General features: G+C 44.8%; 2 protein-coding genes across 2 annotated transcripts in view; one reads left to right on the top strand and one right to left on the bottom strand.

Moving 5' to 3' along the window:
* The window catches only part of COL5A3 (collagen type V alpha 3 chain), a 36,086-nt gene extending 34,025 nt beyond the window's left edge, over positions 1 to 2,061 (bottom strand). The window contains 1 exon segment of the mRNA XM_074260822.1: positions 1,737 to 2,061. Within this exon segment, the coding sequence (XP_074116923.1) occupies positions 1,737 to 1,839 (103 nt within the window). The 5' untranslated portion in view covers positions 1,840 to 2,061.
* A 1,746-nt stretch (positions 2,062 to 3,807) lies between these two features.
* On the top strand, positions 3,808 to 8,991 carry RDH8 (retinol dehydrogenase 8). The gene is made up of 6 exons (XM_074284663.1): positions 3,808 to 3,996; positions 5,398 to 5,559; positions 6,727 to 6,906; positions 7,249 to 7,342; positions 7,806 to 7,989; positions 8,244 to 8,991. Exons 1-6 carry the CDS (start codon positions 3,876 to 3,878, stop codon positions 8,466 to 8,468), a joined length of 966 nt encoding a protein of 321 aa, XP_074140764.1. The 5' UTR covers positions 3,808 to 3,875; the 3' UTR covers positions 8,469 to 8,991.
* The last annotated feature ends 4,368 nt before the right edge of the window (positions 8,992 to 13,359 follow it).

The raw sequence follows: 13,359 nt of genomic DNA, 5'->3' as shown, positions 1-13,359 counted from the left end.
CCAGATGTGGGAGAAGGGTTGTAGCCTTCCCAGAAGCAGTCAGGGCAGAGCTTTTCAGAGTCACCTCCCTCTGAGGAATGCCTCTTCTGGGGGAGGGAATGGGGGCTCCTTCCCCAGGGGGTGGTGAGACCCCCCTCTGCCAGATATGCACAGCTGGGTATGCGTCACAGTGGCTGATGACTCACTCAGCCCAGGCCTAGGGCCACCCCGGGGGATGCTGAGAAATTAGAGAGGAAAAACACTATTAAACTGGGTCGCAGCTGGTGGGGGAGGAAAGGATATTTGCCCCCTTCAACCCAGCCCCACAACCCAGCCCTGCCCCTCCCCTTCTCCCTGGGCCCTGTCCATGGTGCTGAGCTGAGCGGCCTTAGGGACCGCCCAGGGCTCTGGTGTCATAGGAAGCAGGAGGCCGCCCAAGTCCGGATTAGCCTGCAGCATAGCCATAGTCAAATGAAGTAAATGGGATTGGAGTTTGGAGGAAAAGAGGGAGATTTGGGCAAAATCACTCGAGGGTGGAAGGATGCCTGGGGAGGCAGTCCAGACCTCCAGGGGGCGCCATCACCTCCCGATTTGGTTTTCCTGCCCCAAAGCCAAGGGATGGGCAGAAGTTAATGAGATAAATGTCCTCTCGTATAAACTCCCGCAAATATTCTTGTCCTATCATCACTCTCACGGCACACAATAAAATAACAGATTTATGCAACATAATTAAACATAATTTCGCGTGACAAATCGAGAAATACTCAATGTCACTCAAATGAATATTCTTGTTCCTCAGTCGTTTCAGTCGAGTTCGATTTTACGTGACCCCATCTTGGCAAAGATACTGGAGGGCTTGTTAATTCCTTCGGCTCATTTTAGAGATGAGGAAACTGAGGCAAAGAGGGGGCAGTGCCTCGTCCAGAGTCACACGGCCGGTGTCTGAGGCCAGATTTGAACACAGGTCTTAGTTGGTTAATACAGCCACTGCTGCACAACCATTATGTCTCCCAGACTCCCAATACACATAGTGTCCCGGTACAGACTCCTTTTGTCACACTCATAATCATTTAAATCATTCCCTGAGACAACTGGCGTTAACTGCCGGAGCGCACCCGGAATAATTCACACTCACTACTCAAACAAAACACACAAACACCCTTGAATCACACTCATAACCATGCGATCATTCCCTGAGACACAGTAGCGTTCCACAGCCAGAACGCACAGTCATTTACGCTGACTGCTCAAACAATGCACACAAACATGCAATCATGCGCTCAGACACTGGAGCATTCCCCCACGGCCACACAATGCTACAATGCGGTGTGTGTGCTGTGTGTGCCAGTCACAACCACAACAACCGTGCACGGATCCACGGCCAGAATCACACAACTCACTCACTACCTTGCACGCAATACAGGCCGACAGATCACAGCTAGAGCCATAACGGCCCCACACATACACTGACACGATCACCCAGTCCCCAGTCCGCTTCAAACTCACAGTCACAATCACACGCTAATCCCTCCACTGATCATCGCGATGGCCTAACGCACAACGCCGACTACAGGCACGGAACGACACCCTACAATTTATCGTGTCTCACGCAATCACACCCTCATTCCCCCCGGCCCCACCCAAAGCCCAGAGAAAGATTCTGGGATTCCCCTCCCTTCCACTCTTCAGGATTGGGGAGGGGGGAGGACGAAGGTATTTTTACTTGGGAAATCCAGGCACTCACGATCCCCACTTACCTATTCCCCCGTGGGGCAGTTGCATCAGGGAAGTGAGGATCAGGAAAAAGTCTGCCCAGGACCTGGACCAGCCCCATTCTCGGCTACCGGTCCCATTCCTCATCCTCAATTCCGGCCGGCCCGGCCCGGGTCGCAGCGGTGTGCCGCGGTCACCCGCTGAAGGGCACAGGGGCAGCCTCTTTGCTGCAGGTGGGAGAGGTGGGGGGAGGGGATCCTCACAACTGGGCTCCCACTTCAAACTTGAGGCAACTTCTCCAGACTTCCGAGCAGAAACTTGTCGGAGCCCCCGCCCCCTCTGGTTCTGTCCCGTCCCTACCCCACCCGGGCTCTCCGGCCCAGCCTGGGCCGGGCCGGGCAGGGCGGGGCCGGGCGAGGCGGGGCGGGGGCGTGCTCACTCGGAACTCTCCCTGGAGGGAAGCCGGAGTTGGGAAAATTTTGTCCAGAGACCTAATTGGCCGATTCCACGGAGTGTCTATTACCGAAGCTCACTGAGGGCTGGGAGCCGGGGCAAAATTATTCCAAGCCAAACCTCCCCCTCCAGACTTAAGAGTTTGTGATGGGGACTCCCGAGTAATTTGAGCCTTCCCCGGCCCCATCCCAACCTAAGGCAGGTCTCAGCACATGTGTGTCTGTGTCATGTCTGTTTCTCTGCACACGTGCGTCTTGCGTGCACATCCGCGCTTTTAAGTGGCTCCAGAGCTCTCGAGTCTGGGTTTGGGGGATCCCCTGAATCTGGTTATCTCTGAACTTAAGCCCAAACATAAGTTTTTTCTGGGGAGGAACGAAAAGACCTGGGAGGGGAGGAAGACAGACACAGAGAGGAAAGAGACTGCTGCAGTGGGGAATCCCTGCTCTGCCTCCAGAGGCAAAAAAAGCCCCGACCCCTTTCTTCTCTGAATCTCTCTTCAAAAACAAAGCATTTTTGTGAGCAGAGTGGAGGACTGAGTCTGGCCTGAAATCGGGGTGTAGAGGCTGGTGGGACTCAAATACCCCTGCTCACCACCAGTAATAATACTTAGGAGACCTCTGGGTAGCTTCTGAGGGTGTAGGGAAAAACGTTTCAGAATCGTGATCCTGTTAGGAGTTTCTTGGCAAAGGTACTGGGAGTAGTTTGCCCCTTCCTTCTCCAGCTCATTTTATAATTGAGTAAACTTGGGCCAATACAATTGAATGACTTGCCTAGGGTCACACAGCTAGTGTCTGAAGCCAAATTTGAACTCTTCCTTCCTACAATCCCAGCACTCTATCCACTTGGCCACCCAGCTGCCCTTAGGAAATCATACCAAGTCTATAACTTCTTAAATCTCCCCATAATTGGGCTTATTATCTCAGTTCTCCTCTCTCCCCCCTTGTCTCCCTCTCCTGTCTTCCTCTCTGTCTCTCTCTCTTTGTCTGTCTCTCAATAATATCAATTGGCTTCCTTGGTTTTATTGTATGAGCTCACCATATATTTACTGTTGGCCTAGATGTAGATACCCGAGCATATTTTACATCCGCTACAATAATTATTCCACTACAATCTCAGTCACTGTCTCCATGTGACTCTCTTTCTCTCTGTCATGCCTGATCCCTGTACTTGAGCCTTTCTAGCCTCAACTCCTGTGTCACTCTTTCCAGTGGATCAGGGGTCCCAAAAGCACAGTTTTCTGTCTGACTCCCTGAAATCTATGATGTAAAGAAAATGGGGTGGGAATGGTTCCCAAAACTCTCAGTTCTTAGGATGGTAGCCTAATAGGAGATGTAAACTGACATTAGGAGCCATTTGATCCTACCACTTAATTTTACAAAGAGGAGAAACTGAGATCCAGAAATATTAAGAGATCTGCCCATGATCACACTGATAGCAAACAGCAGAGCCTTCTAATGCCAAAGTATACTTAAATTGTTCCCTAATTTCTCCATTAGGTGCAAGAACTCCTTGTTTTTAGTAGTTGGAGGAATTATGGTTGATTATTCCCCTTCCTGTCTTGTCTATCTCCCTTACAGACCTCCTTCTTATTCACTCTTAAGCCTTTGGTTCATCATCCCTACATTATACAACTGCACAGGGATCAGGTGATCTTGGAAGGAAAGGGGAGGGGAGGTTTCCAGGCCTGATCTTATAAATAAGGATGATCACATGACTCAGAGGGGTCAGAAATGGCAAGAGCTGAGGACCCAGTAGGATACCCCAGGACTGTCCTGATCACCGGTTGCTCTTCAGGGATTGGTCTGCATCTGGCTGTAAAATTGGCTCAAGATCCTCAACAGAGATACCATGGTGAGCAGGGAAAAGGGATGGGGATGGGTTTGGGACCCCTTTTACTGGAAAATGGGAGGCCCCAGTTTTAGTAGGGGTGGAAGACTAAGACAGACTAGTATATAGTATATAGTATATAGTATATAGTATATAGTATATAGTATATAGTATATAGTATGTATATATATATATATATATATATATACACACACACACACACACATGTAACATGCAGACATACAGAAATATGCATAACCACAAAGGCAGCCACATAGGTATAGGAATGCAATTCAATTCAATTTTTAGTGATACAATTGTAAACATCTAGACAGACAGGGATTCATTCACACAAGACAAAACCACATTCACAGACTCTCTGTCCTCCTTTGCCATTATTTCTTTCTGATCCATTCTGTCTAAATTTTCTGGGGACTGAGGAAGAATGGCTCATGGGGACCTTCCTCATTCCAGGCTTGAAGAACCCCCCCCTCTCTTTTCCTTACCCCATCTTCAGTTATGTCCTCTTTCCTGCTTTCCCGTCTTCCTCCCTCCTTATAGGATTATACCTTCAGGACTAAGCCTCTTACATAAGTATAATCTTGGACATATGTACGTCCTTCATATGTGTACAGAGGGAGGTTTTGCATCCCCCATTCTAGGTAGTCTTCTCATTACTTCCACTAGATCTGGTGATCCTCTAAATGATACCATAATCCCTGGCTCCCCAGCCTGGTCACCTTCTTCCTCCTTACACACAAATCATTAGGGCCCAGAGGGATCAAGTGTTGTTGTGAGCAAAAGAGCTATTACTCAAGCGAAGTGGTGAATGTGTTGGGGGAAACTAGGACTTTGGGTGAGTGGGGGGAGGCTAGAACTTGAGGCCCCAGTTGGATTTCTGCCAAACTGGATAGAGCCTCCTCCCCTCTCCTCCTGTGCCAGTTACCCTTATGCAGTCGACACACAGACACTCAGACAAGAGGCAGATTTATGTAGTGGATAGGGCACTGGTGTGATAGTCAAAAAGATATGTCTGTAGAAGTCTAATCCCCATGTGAAATGTAAGCTCCTCCAAAACAGACCCAAAACTGTCTTAACTTTGAAGACAGTTACTGATGAAAACTTACTACCTCCCAATGCACCCCATTTCTTTTTTGAATCGCTCTAACTATAGGAAAGATTTTCCTTATCTGAGCTAAAATCTGTTTTCCTGTCATGTATGAATCTTCCATTCTCTGATCCTAGTTCCATGTGTTCATAGATAATGCTGTACATGCAACATGTATGTGATTCAACCATGATTAAGCTCCAATTATGTACAAACTGATTCATGGATATGCAATTGTCTCATAGGAGCTGGAGGAGGTGGGGCCCCGGGAGATTGTGCTGCTCCCTTACACAATACAATGTTCTTGGTCACTGTAGTGATCGCCACCATGCGGGACATGGGGAAGAAAGAGAAACTGGAGGCTGCAGCTGGAGAATCTCTAGGGCGGACATTGACCGTGGCACAAATGGATGTCTGCAGTGAGGACTCCGTGTCTGCCTGCCTCAGCTCTATTGAGGGAGGGTCTTTGGATGTGCTAGGTGAGGCAGACCTTCTTCAGCCTAATCTTTCTAAGGAGTCAGCCAGTCCACCTCCAGCCCAAACAAAGGGTGGGAGACTCTTTCCCTCACCCTCTACAGTGGAAAGAGGGTTGGATTTGAGCCTGAGCTCTTGGCATAGTCTGGCTATTATTCACCACATGTGAGATCTGGGGCAAGCCATCTCCTCTCTTTTGGCTTGTTCCTCTATCTATAAAATGAGGATATTAAATTAGATCAAGGGTTCTTTTTTTAAAATTCAATTATATTTTATTTTTAGTTCTGAATTTTCTCCCTTCCACTTTTCTGCCCATTGGGAAAGCAAGAAAAACAAAACCCTTTACAAATATGTATAGTCAAGCAAAACAAATTCCCACATTATTCACATCAAAAATACGTATATTTCAATCTTTACTCCAAGTCCATCACCTTTCTATTTAGAAATAATATGTTTTGTCATGAATCCTCTGGAATTTTTTAATAACATTATGTTGTAGATCAAGGGATCTTAACTTGGGATCCAAGAGGTCTGTGGACAGATTTCTGAGGGTCCAAGAACTTGGATCAGGAAAAAAATGACATCTTTTTTCAATATAATAGCTTTTTTTGTAATCTTATATATTTAAAAATCATGATTCTGAAAACCCATGATTCATGGGTTTCACCAAACTAATTGCTTAAGGGTTCTGTGACACCAAAAAAAATTAAATAAATAAAATAAAAATAAATAAAAAATAAAAAGGACGAAACTCTGATCAAAATGGACAATGAGGTTTCTAGCTGCAAGTTTATGCTATCCTACCATCTTCTTAGAGCCACAGTCAAGGAGACAGAAGTCTGTGTTCTAGCCACTGACAAGTTGTACGATCTTGGGCGAGTAACTTTCCTTGTCTTGGTCTCAGTTTCCTGTCCTGGCTTAGTTGATCTTGGCTCTTTCCTATGGCTCCTCTATGACCCTGACTGCCACACCCAGGCAGCAGGAACCCCTTTCCCAGGTTGGAACTCAATCCTTCCCACTTAGACTAAACTAATCTGGGTCTCTTCTTCAGTTCCAGATGGGATGGGAATAGTAGGGATGGGGGCTGGAACTGGACCTGTCCAGGGATAGGAAGAGAGGGGCCAGGGCTCATCCTCAGAGATCTTGGTGTTGCTCCTTCCTACTCCCTCCAGTGAACAATGCAGGTTTGGGACTTGTTGGGCCCTTGGAGAGCCTCAGTATGACAGACATCAGGAAGGTCTTTGAAACCAACTTCTTTGGGGTAGTCCAATTGATCAAGGCTGTGCTGCCCAGCATGAAGCAGAGACGTAGGGGCCACATCGTGGTGATCAGCAGTGTCATGGGAATGCAGGGTAAGACTCCTTTCCCCATCACTGGGATCTTCCATATTGAGTCCTATTTCTGAATAAGAAGATAACCCCACTCAGATCCATTCACCTGCTATCTCCAAATTCTTATTCTGGGCTTCCTTACTGAAAGGGAAGATCTGGCCTTACTCAGGACCCCTCTTCCCCTGCTCCATCTCCATCCCAATCCCACCCGGGAACCTTGCCTACCTAATGGTCCCAACTTCTGAAGGAAGAAATCAAGATCCACTCAGATATTCCTAAACAAGAGGCAGCATTGGGGTGTGGGCTCCCCTAGACACCCGCAGAACCTGAACACATTCCCATCCTGGCAAATTGTCTTTCCAGGTATCATATTCAATGACATCTACGCAGCCTCTAAGTTTGCGATAGAGGGATTCTGTGAGAGTCTGGCTGTGCAGCTTCTGCAGTTCAATATCTTGTGAGATGGGGATGGAACTCAGGGTGGAATATTTTGGGGATCTGAACTCCGAGTGGGAGACCTGAGGAGAGAGGGGGGGATATCTGTACCCTGAGGAGGAGAGGAGGTAGGCCCTGAGAAGGGCCAGTGAGGGAAGGGATCCTAAAGGGTATGAGGAGATAGGAAGAGACCAGGGGACTGATAGAAGAGAGAGACCTAAGGTCTGACAGGGTGTCCTGAGGGAGGGGTGGGTCCTGTATGCTGAGTGGGGAGAAAGCCTAGATTCTAAAGGGAGGGGGCTGAGGTGAGAAGAGTCCCTGAAAGTTTTTTTGCTGTTTGAGGGTGTCCTTGACTGTAGTGACCTCCTGGGGAATTCCACTTCACTGAATTGATAACTCCCAAAAATGCATCATGGGGATAGTCAGTCATTGGAGAAAGACTTTATGGGAGTCCAAAGAAGTCTTAAGCTTTCATTCCTCCCCAGTGTGTCCTTAGTGGAACCAGGGCCGGTGAACACAGATTTTGAAGCCAAATTAATGGCCCAGATTTCCAAGGATAATTTCCCTGGCACTGACCCTGATACCTTGAGCTACTTTCTCGATATTTACCTCCCGGCATCAAAGGAGATTTTCCAGACCCTGGGCCAGAACCCGGACGATGTTGTCCAGGTAAGGGGATATGAGGGATGGAAATCTTTATTCCTCCCAACTCTCTCTTCCTCCCCCATTTCACCAGCAAAGCCATGGAGCTCCATGGAGGATGGGGCTGCCCATACCTTCCATGACTTCCTCTGACCCTAACAAGACTCCTGATCTCCACTTCCCTCCTTTCCTGCCTCCCTTGGGCTTCTGTTTCCATTATTATTGTCTCTTTGGAGGCTCAGGAAATTTGAGCCTAAGAGTCAGGAGCCTACTCTTTCCAGACCATCGTCCAGGTGATTGGCTCAACACGTCCATCCCTTCGCTATCAGACCAATCCTCTCTATACGCCCCTGACTGCCCTGAAGTACGCTGACCCTTCTGGAGACCTCTCCGTCCGCACTTTCTACCGTCTTCTCTTCCGCTGCCAGCCCCTTTTCCGGTTCAGTCTCTGTTGCCTCCGATGCCTTACAGGGAACTGCCTCCGGCCCAGAGTCACACCCATGTGAGGGGGTCTCACACCTGTTGGGGGCTCAGAGCCATGTGAAGGGGACAGTATGTATGAGGAAGTTCATGTCCATGTAAAGAAGTCACATGGAATCAGATAGGATCACTCCTATCTGACCCTCAGCTCCTCTTCTCAGTCTTTGCAAGAGATGATGCTCGAAATCCTAAATTTATAATCCCTTCCAATGGTGGGAGTTTATTACTGGACTTTGACCTAAGTACCAGTCTTTTACCCCAGTCTTCTCCCTCCCATCCCCACCTATACACTTTACTGTGAATTTAGTAACACTTTGCAAGTGAATTTGTATTTTATTTTATTGGCATTTTTAATTTAATATTTTTTCTCAATTACCTGTAAAAACAACATTCATTTAAAACATTCATTAAAAACATTTTTTTGAGTTCCAAGTTCCTCCTTCCTGTTCTCCCCTCATTGAGAAAGCAAGCAATTTTCCATACATGTGCAGTTAGGCAAAGTACATTTCTATTTTAGTCATGTTATATGGAAAAAATGGAAAAAAATAAAATAAAGTTTTAAAAATATATTTTAATCTATATTCAGTCTATCAGTTCTTTCTCTAGAAATGGAAAACATTTTTCATCATGAGTTCTTCAAAATTTTCTTAGATCATTGTATTGCTGACATTCACTGTTGTACAGTATCGCTGTTACTATATACGATGTTCTCCTGTTTCTGCTCATTTCCTTTTGCATCAGTTCATATTAGTCTCTTCAGATTTTTCTGAAAGCATTCTGCTTATCATTTCCATAATGATTCAGCCATTTCCCAAACTGATACGCATCCCCTCAATTTCTTATTCTTTGCCCACCACTAAAATTGCTGTACATGTACAAAAATATTGGTGTCCATGTTGGATCTTTTTCCTTTTTGTTGTTCATCTCTTTGGGATACAGAGCTAATAGTGATACTGCTGAGTCAAATTATAGTCTGAATTTGTAGCTTATTGATTATGCCAGGGTCTACACATAATAGAACACATGTTAATATGTAGGAGACAAATTAGTTATTGGGAGACAGACTTAATAGTGATATTGCTGAGTCAAATTATAGTCTGAATTTGTAGCTTATTGATTATGTCAGCATCTACACACAATAGAACACATATTAATCCATGTATGTAGGAGACAAATTAGTTATTCTGTTTATAGAACATATGTCTGTTCATCTGTCATATTGAGTAAATCAATGAGGCGACTGAGATTTCTTTTTGCAGCTTCAGAAATTGAAAGTCTGACAGATTTAGGGGAAAGTTTCAACCTTAGAACACTGCATTTCCAAGCTTATTTCTGTGTTTAGATTTCAACACAGCAGGTGGAAAAAATCCTCAGATACATAGTGGGAAAAGACTTCAGGACTTTACAACTTACTCCAACAGTTGTGCTTTCACAAAATAAATGATCCAGATGCTTTTGTGGGAAGCTTTATTTTGAAGAATTCGTGTGAAAGGTCTAGTAAGCTGCCTTGTTCTTTTGATGCCAGATCTGGATTTCGAACATTATCAGCTTTAAGGCAGAGCTGTTCTATGTGGATAGAAGAGTAGAGAAATAGACAGAGGGGCAGGAATCCTCATCTGAGAATTTGAAATCTATGCATTTGCCACCAGAACTGAACCTGAGTTTCCCAACCCCTGTCAAAAATACAAGTATATCAGTGAATAGAGATTTTTAATCTGCCTGCCTTGTTCTCTGCCCAAATAGTATCAGAATGAACTGGGTTCTCCTTGGATCCCAGCTTCTGAGTTTGGATTTCTTATCAGCTAGAGCAGAATGTTGGAAAATTATCAGAAATAATTCAGAAGTTTATCAAAATGTTTTAACCCCTATCTCCTAAGGTTCCTTATCTCCTTCCCAATTTAAATGATCTGAAAGGTCACCTTCCCATCATAAAGTAAAGCATTTATTAAATGGAATTAAAATTTTAGTGTAATTAATTTTTAAAAGTATAATTGTATTGGAATGGCTGGCAACACATTGCTTCTATCTGGGTCTGTATTCTCAATTTCCTAGTGAGCTGGATTACTTCTCTTAAGATCTGAGTTCTTAATTGCACATATTTAATTTATATCACATTACTTGATGTTTTGGAGAGGGGGAAGGTAAGGGAAAGAGGAAGAAAAATTTGGAACACAAAGTCTTACAAAAATGAACGTTGCAAACTATCTTTACATGGAAAATAAAATACTATTGAAAATTTAAACTAAAAAAAAGATCTGACTTTTAGTTTTGCCTCTCCAGGAGTACATATGCTCCCAGAGGCTGAATGTCAAACAACTCTCCCATCTAAGAAACTAAAAAATAAACCAGTCTTACCATGTGCTAGATGGTGAGTTCTACTCCAAAGCCTACAAGGACAGTGCTTATTTCCTATCCAATTATCAGGTGAAACCTGAGGTCTGATAGTCACCATGGGGATCCCTCTAAAGTGTTCGAGATGTTCCATTATTGCTCAGATCCCCAGAAATTCACACTGCAATCTCACTGCCTATTTATATTGCATCTTCTGATGGGTTTTCCCAGAAATTTCATACACACACACACACACACACACACACACACACACACATACACACCCTTACATAGTGATTTTCCCATCATCAGACTCCATCTGGTATCCTAGCATCTTTATCTGTCCACTCTAGGTCAGGAAGCTGCATTGCCTCCCTCACTTGAGAAATGGCTTCACTCCATTGATCTCAAGTACAGTTGGTGGTATTTGTTACAGGTGCAAAAATCCCCTGCAGTGACTGTATAAGAATAAAGGGAATACAGCAGAGTCAATTGAGCCCAATCTGTTTTGGTTCAGATCCACAGCCAGGGGCTATAGGGCTATAGTGACTGGAGCTCTGGACTTGGAGTCACAAAAGTCCTGAATTTGAACCCGGCCTCACTAGCCATTTGACACTGAGAGTCACTTCATTTTTCTTGGTCTCTGTTTCCTTATTTATAAAATAGGAATCATTTTTAATAGCACCTACCTCCCAGGGGGTTTTGTAAGACTCAAATAAAGTAACATGGGAAATAGTTTGCAAATCTCATAGCCTTATGATTATGATGAACTTTATGATTATGATGATGATTATTATATATCTTCAGCAGGTCCCTGGGCCATAAGTCTCTCTATCTAGCCCTTTTCCATCCCTAGAAGAATCTATCTCTGTTTCTTGGTCTCCCACATACATACCTTGACTGAGCTTCCTTTCTTCCTCACCACTCTCCCTCAACTAAGACTCAGTCTAATGTCCTCTCCTCTAATCCAAGCTTAACGTTCTCTTCCTTCCTCTTGCCAGATGTTATCTGTTTAGTGTCATCCCAACCTGGCCAAGGCAGATTCCACTCCCCTCTGCATTCCCCCATCCTTGGATGTGGGAGTAAGCAAAGGTTCCCCATTTCCTTCCAAAAGCACAAAAGGGGGCACCTCACCCCTATAGTTCTTGACTAGGACGTCCCATAGGTCTGGGCTCAGGATCAGGGTTATTCTCTTCCAGAAAGGGCTTGAATTTCTAGGGTCAGGGAGCGTCTCAGGGGACAGAATCAGTGATGAGCATACCAGCCACCACAATCCTCAGCTCCCATTCCTCAGGCAGAGTAACAGCCAGGATCACTGCTGAGGTATTTGCTGTAGCTGGTCAGTTGCCTTTCATGTCTGTGACCAGATTCGCTCTCCTTGAATGTTGCAGAAATAAAGGAATAAGGAAGGATATGTGTCCTTCAGGCAGTTAGTCAATACTAGTAACAGTTAATAGTTATCATTTATATAGGACTTATTATGCATCAGGTCCTGAGCTTAGTGCTTAACAATTATTATCTCATTGGATCCTCAAAACAATCCTGGGATGTAAGTGCCATTATTATCCCCATTTTACAGATGAGCAAATTGGGACAGATAGATAAGCACATTGCTCAGGGTCCAATAGCTAGTAAGTGCTTGAGGCTGGATTTGAACTTAGATCCTTCTGGGTGGTAGATGGCAAATGCCAAGGGTTTAGAAATGACTGGATAAATTGAGTGAGGAAGAATGACACTGAGGTTGGGAACCTGGTGCCTGAGAGAATGATGGTATCCTCTAAAGCAAAATGGAAGTTGAGAAGAGAAGAGAGCTGGAGGGGGAAGGGGGAGAAAGCTAATGAGTTCTGCTTCATTGATGCTGAGTTTGATGGAACATCCAGTTTGATATGTTGTCCAAAGGCTGTTGGTAATGTGGCTGGGAGTTCAGGAAGGCTATATCTGATAATACTCTGCATAGAGATAAGAATTAAGCCCATAGGAGCTGATAAAATCACCAAGAGAGATTGCATAGACCGAGAAAAGGTGATAAGATCACCTAGTGAAATAAGAGATAGAGAAAAGAAGCAAAGAGTGTGTGGGGAATACCCACAATTAGTGTTTTTGTATATCTGGGAGACATGTGTGACAAGTGGGGACGCTGCAGAATTGTAGCCCAAAGCCCCTTTCATACTACTTTCCTTAAGCCTACAGTAATTGTCCCAGAAGAGAATTTAATTTAATTTCTAAATTGGTCACTGATGGGATGAATGGACTCCAGAGAGAGCCCATGTCCCTGGTGGCAATCCAGTGTCTAAGTGGGCCCCAGTGAGGAGCAAACTGACCCTGCAGAATTATCTTGCATTGACATTATCTTGTACAGATGGAACTATTCTTTACTGACACCCCCTGTTACCTTATGCAATTTGAAAATTAAGCTAAGGACATCAACTCCCCAGGCTATCTTGTAAAAATAGTATGACCATCAGTTGATTTACTGATGTACACAATTAGCATAGGTAACACACCTTGTTTAGGATCCTTTCCCATAAAAGATCCCACCTTTGCCCTTGTTAATTGTGAGTTCATTAGGAATTTTGCCCACTTGCT

The sequence above is a fragment of the Sminthopsis crassicaudata genome, chromosome 1 (genome assembly GCF_048593235.1).
Source record: "Sminthopsis crassicaudata isolate SCR6 chromosome 1, ASM4859323v1, whole genome shotgun sequence".
Taxonomy (NCBI): Eukaryota; Metazoa; Chordata; class Mammalia; order Dasyuromorphia; family Dasyuridae; genus Sminthopsis; species Sminthopsis crassicaudata.
Note: the sequence above shows the minus strand (reverse complement) of the source record. Positions and strands in the feature narration are given on the sequence as shown.

Bases quoted from the DNA above. Each gene is read 5' to 3' on its own strand.
- RDH8 (XM_074284663.1), top strand. From the start codon at position 3,876: ATGGCAAGAGCTGAGGACCCAGTAGGATACCCCAGGACTGTCCTGATC. The intron at 3,997-5,397 runs GTGAGCAGGGAA...TGGTCACTGTAG, and splicing joins TCCTCAACAGAGATACCATG to TGATCGCCACCATGCGGGAC. The intron at 5,560-6,726 runs GTGAGGCAGACC...TACTCCCTCCAG, and splicing joins AGGGTCTTTGGATGTGCTAG to TGAACAATGCAGGTTTGGGA.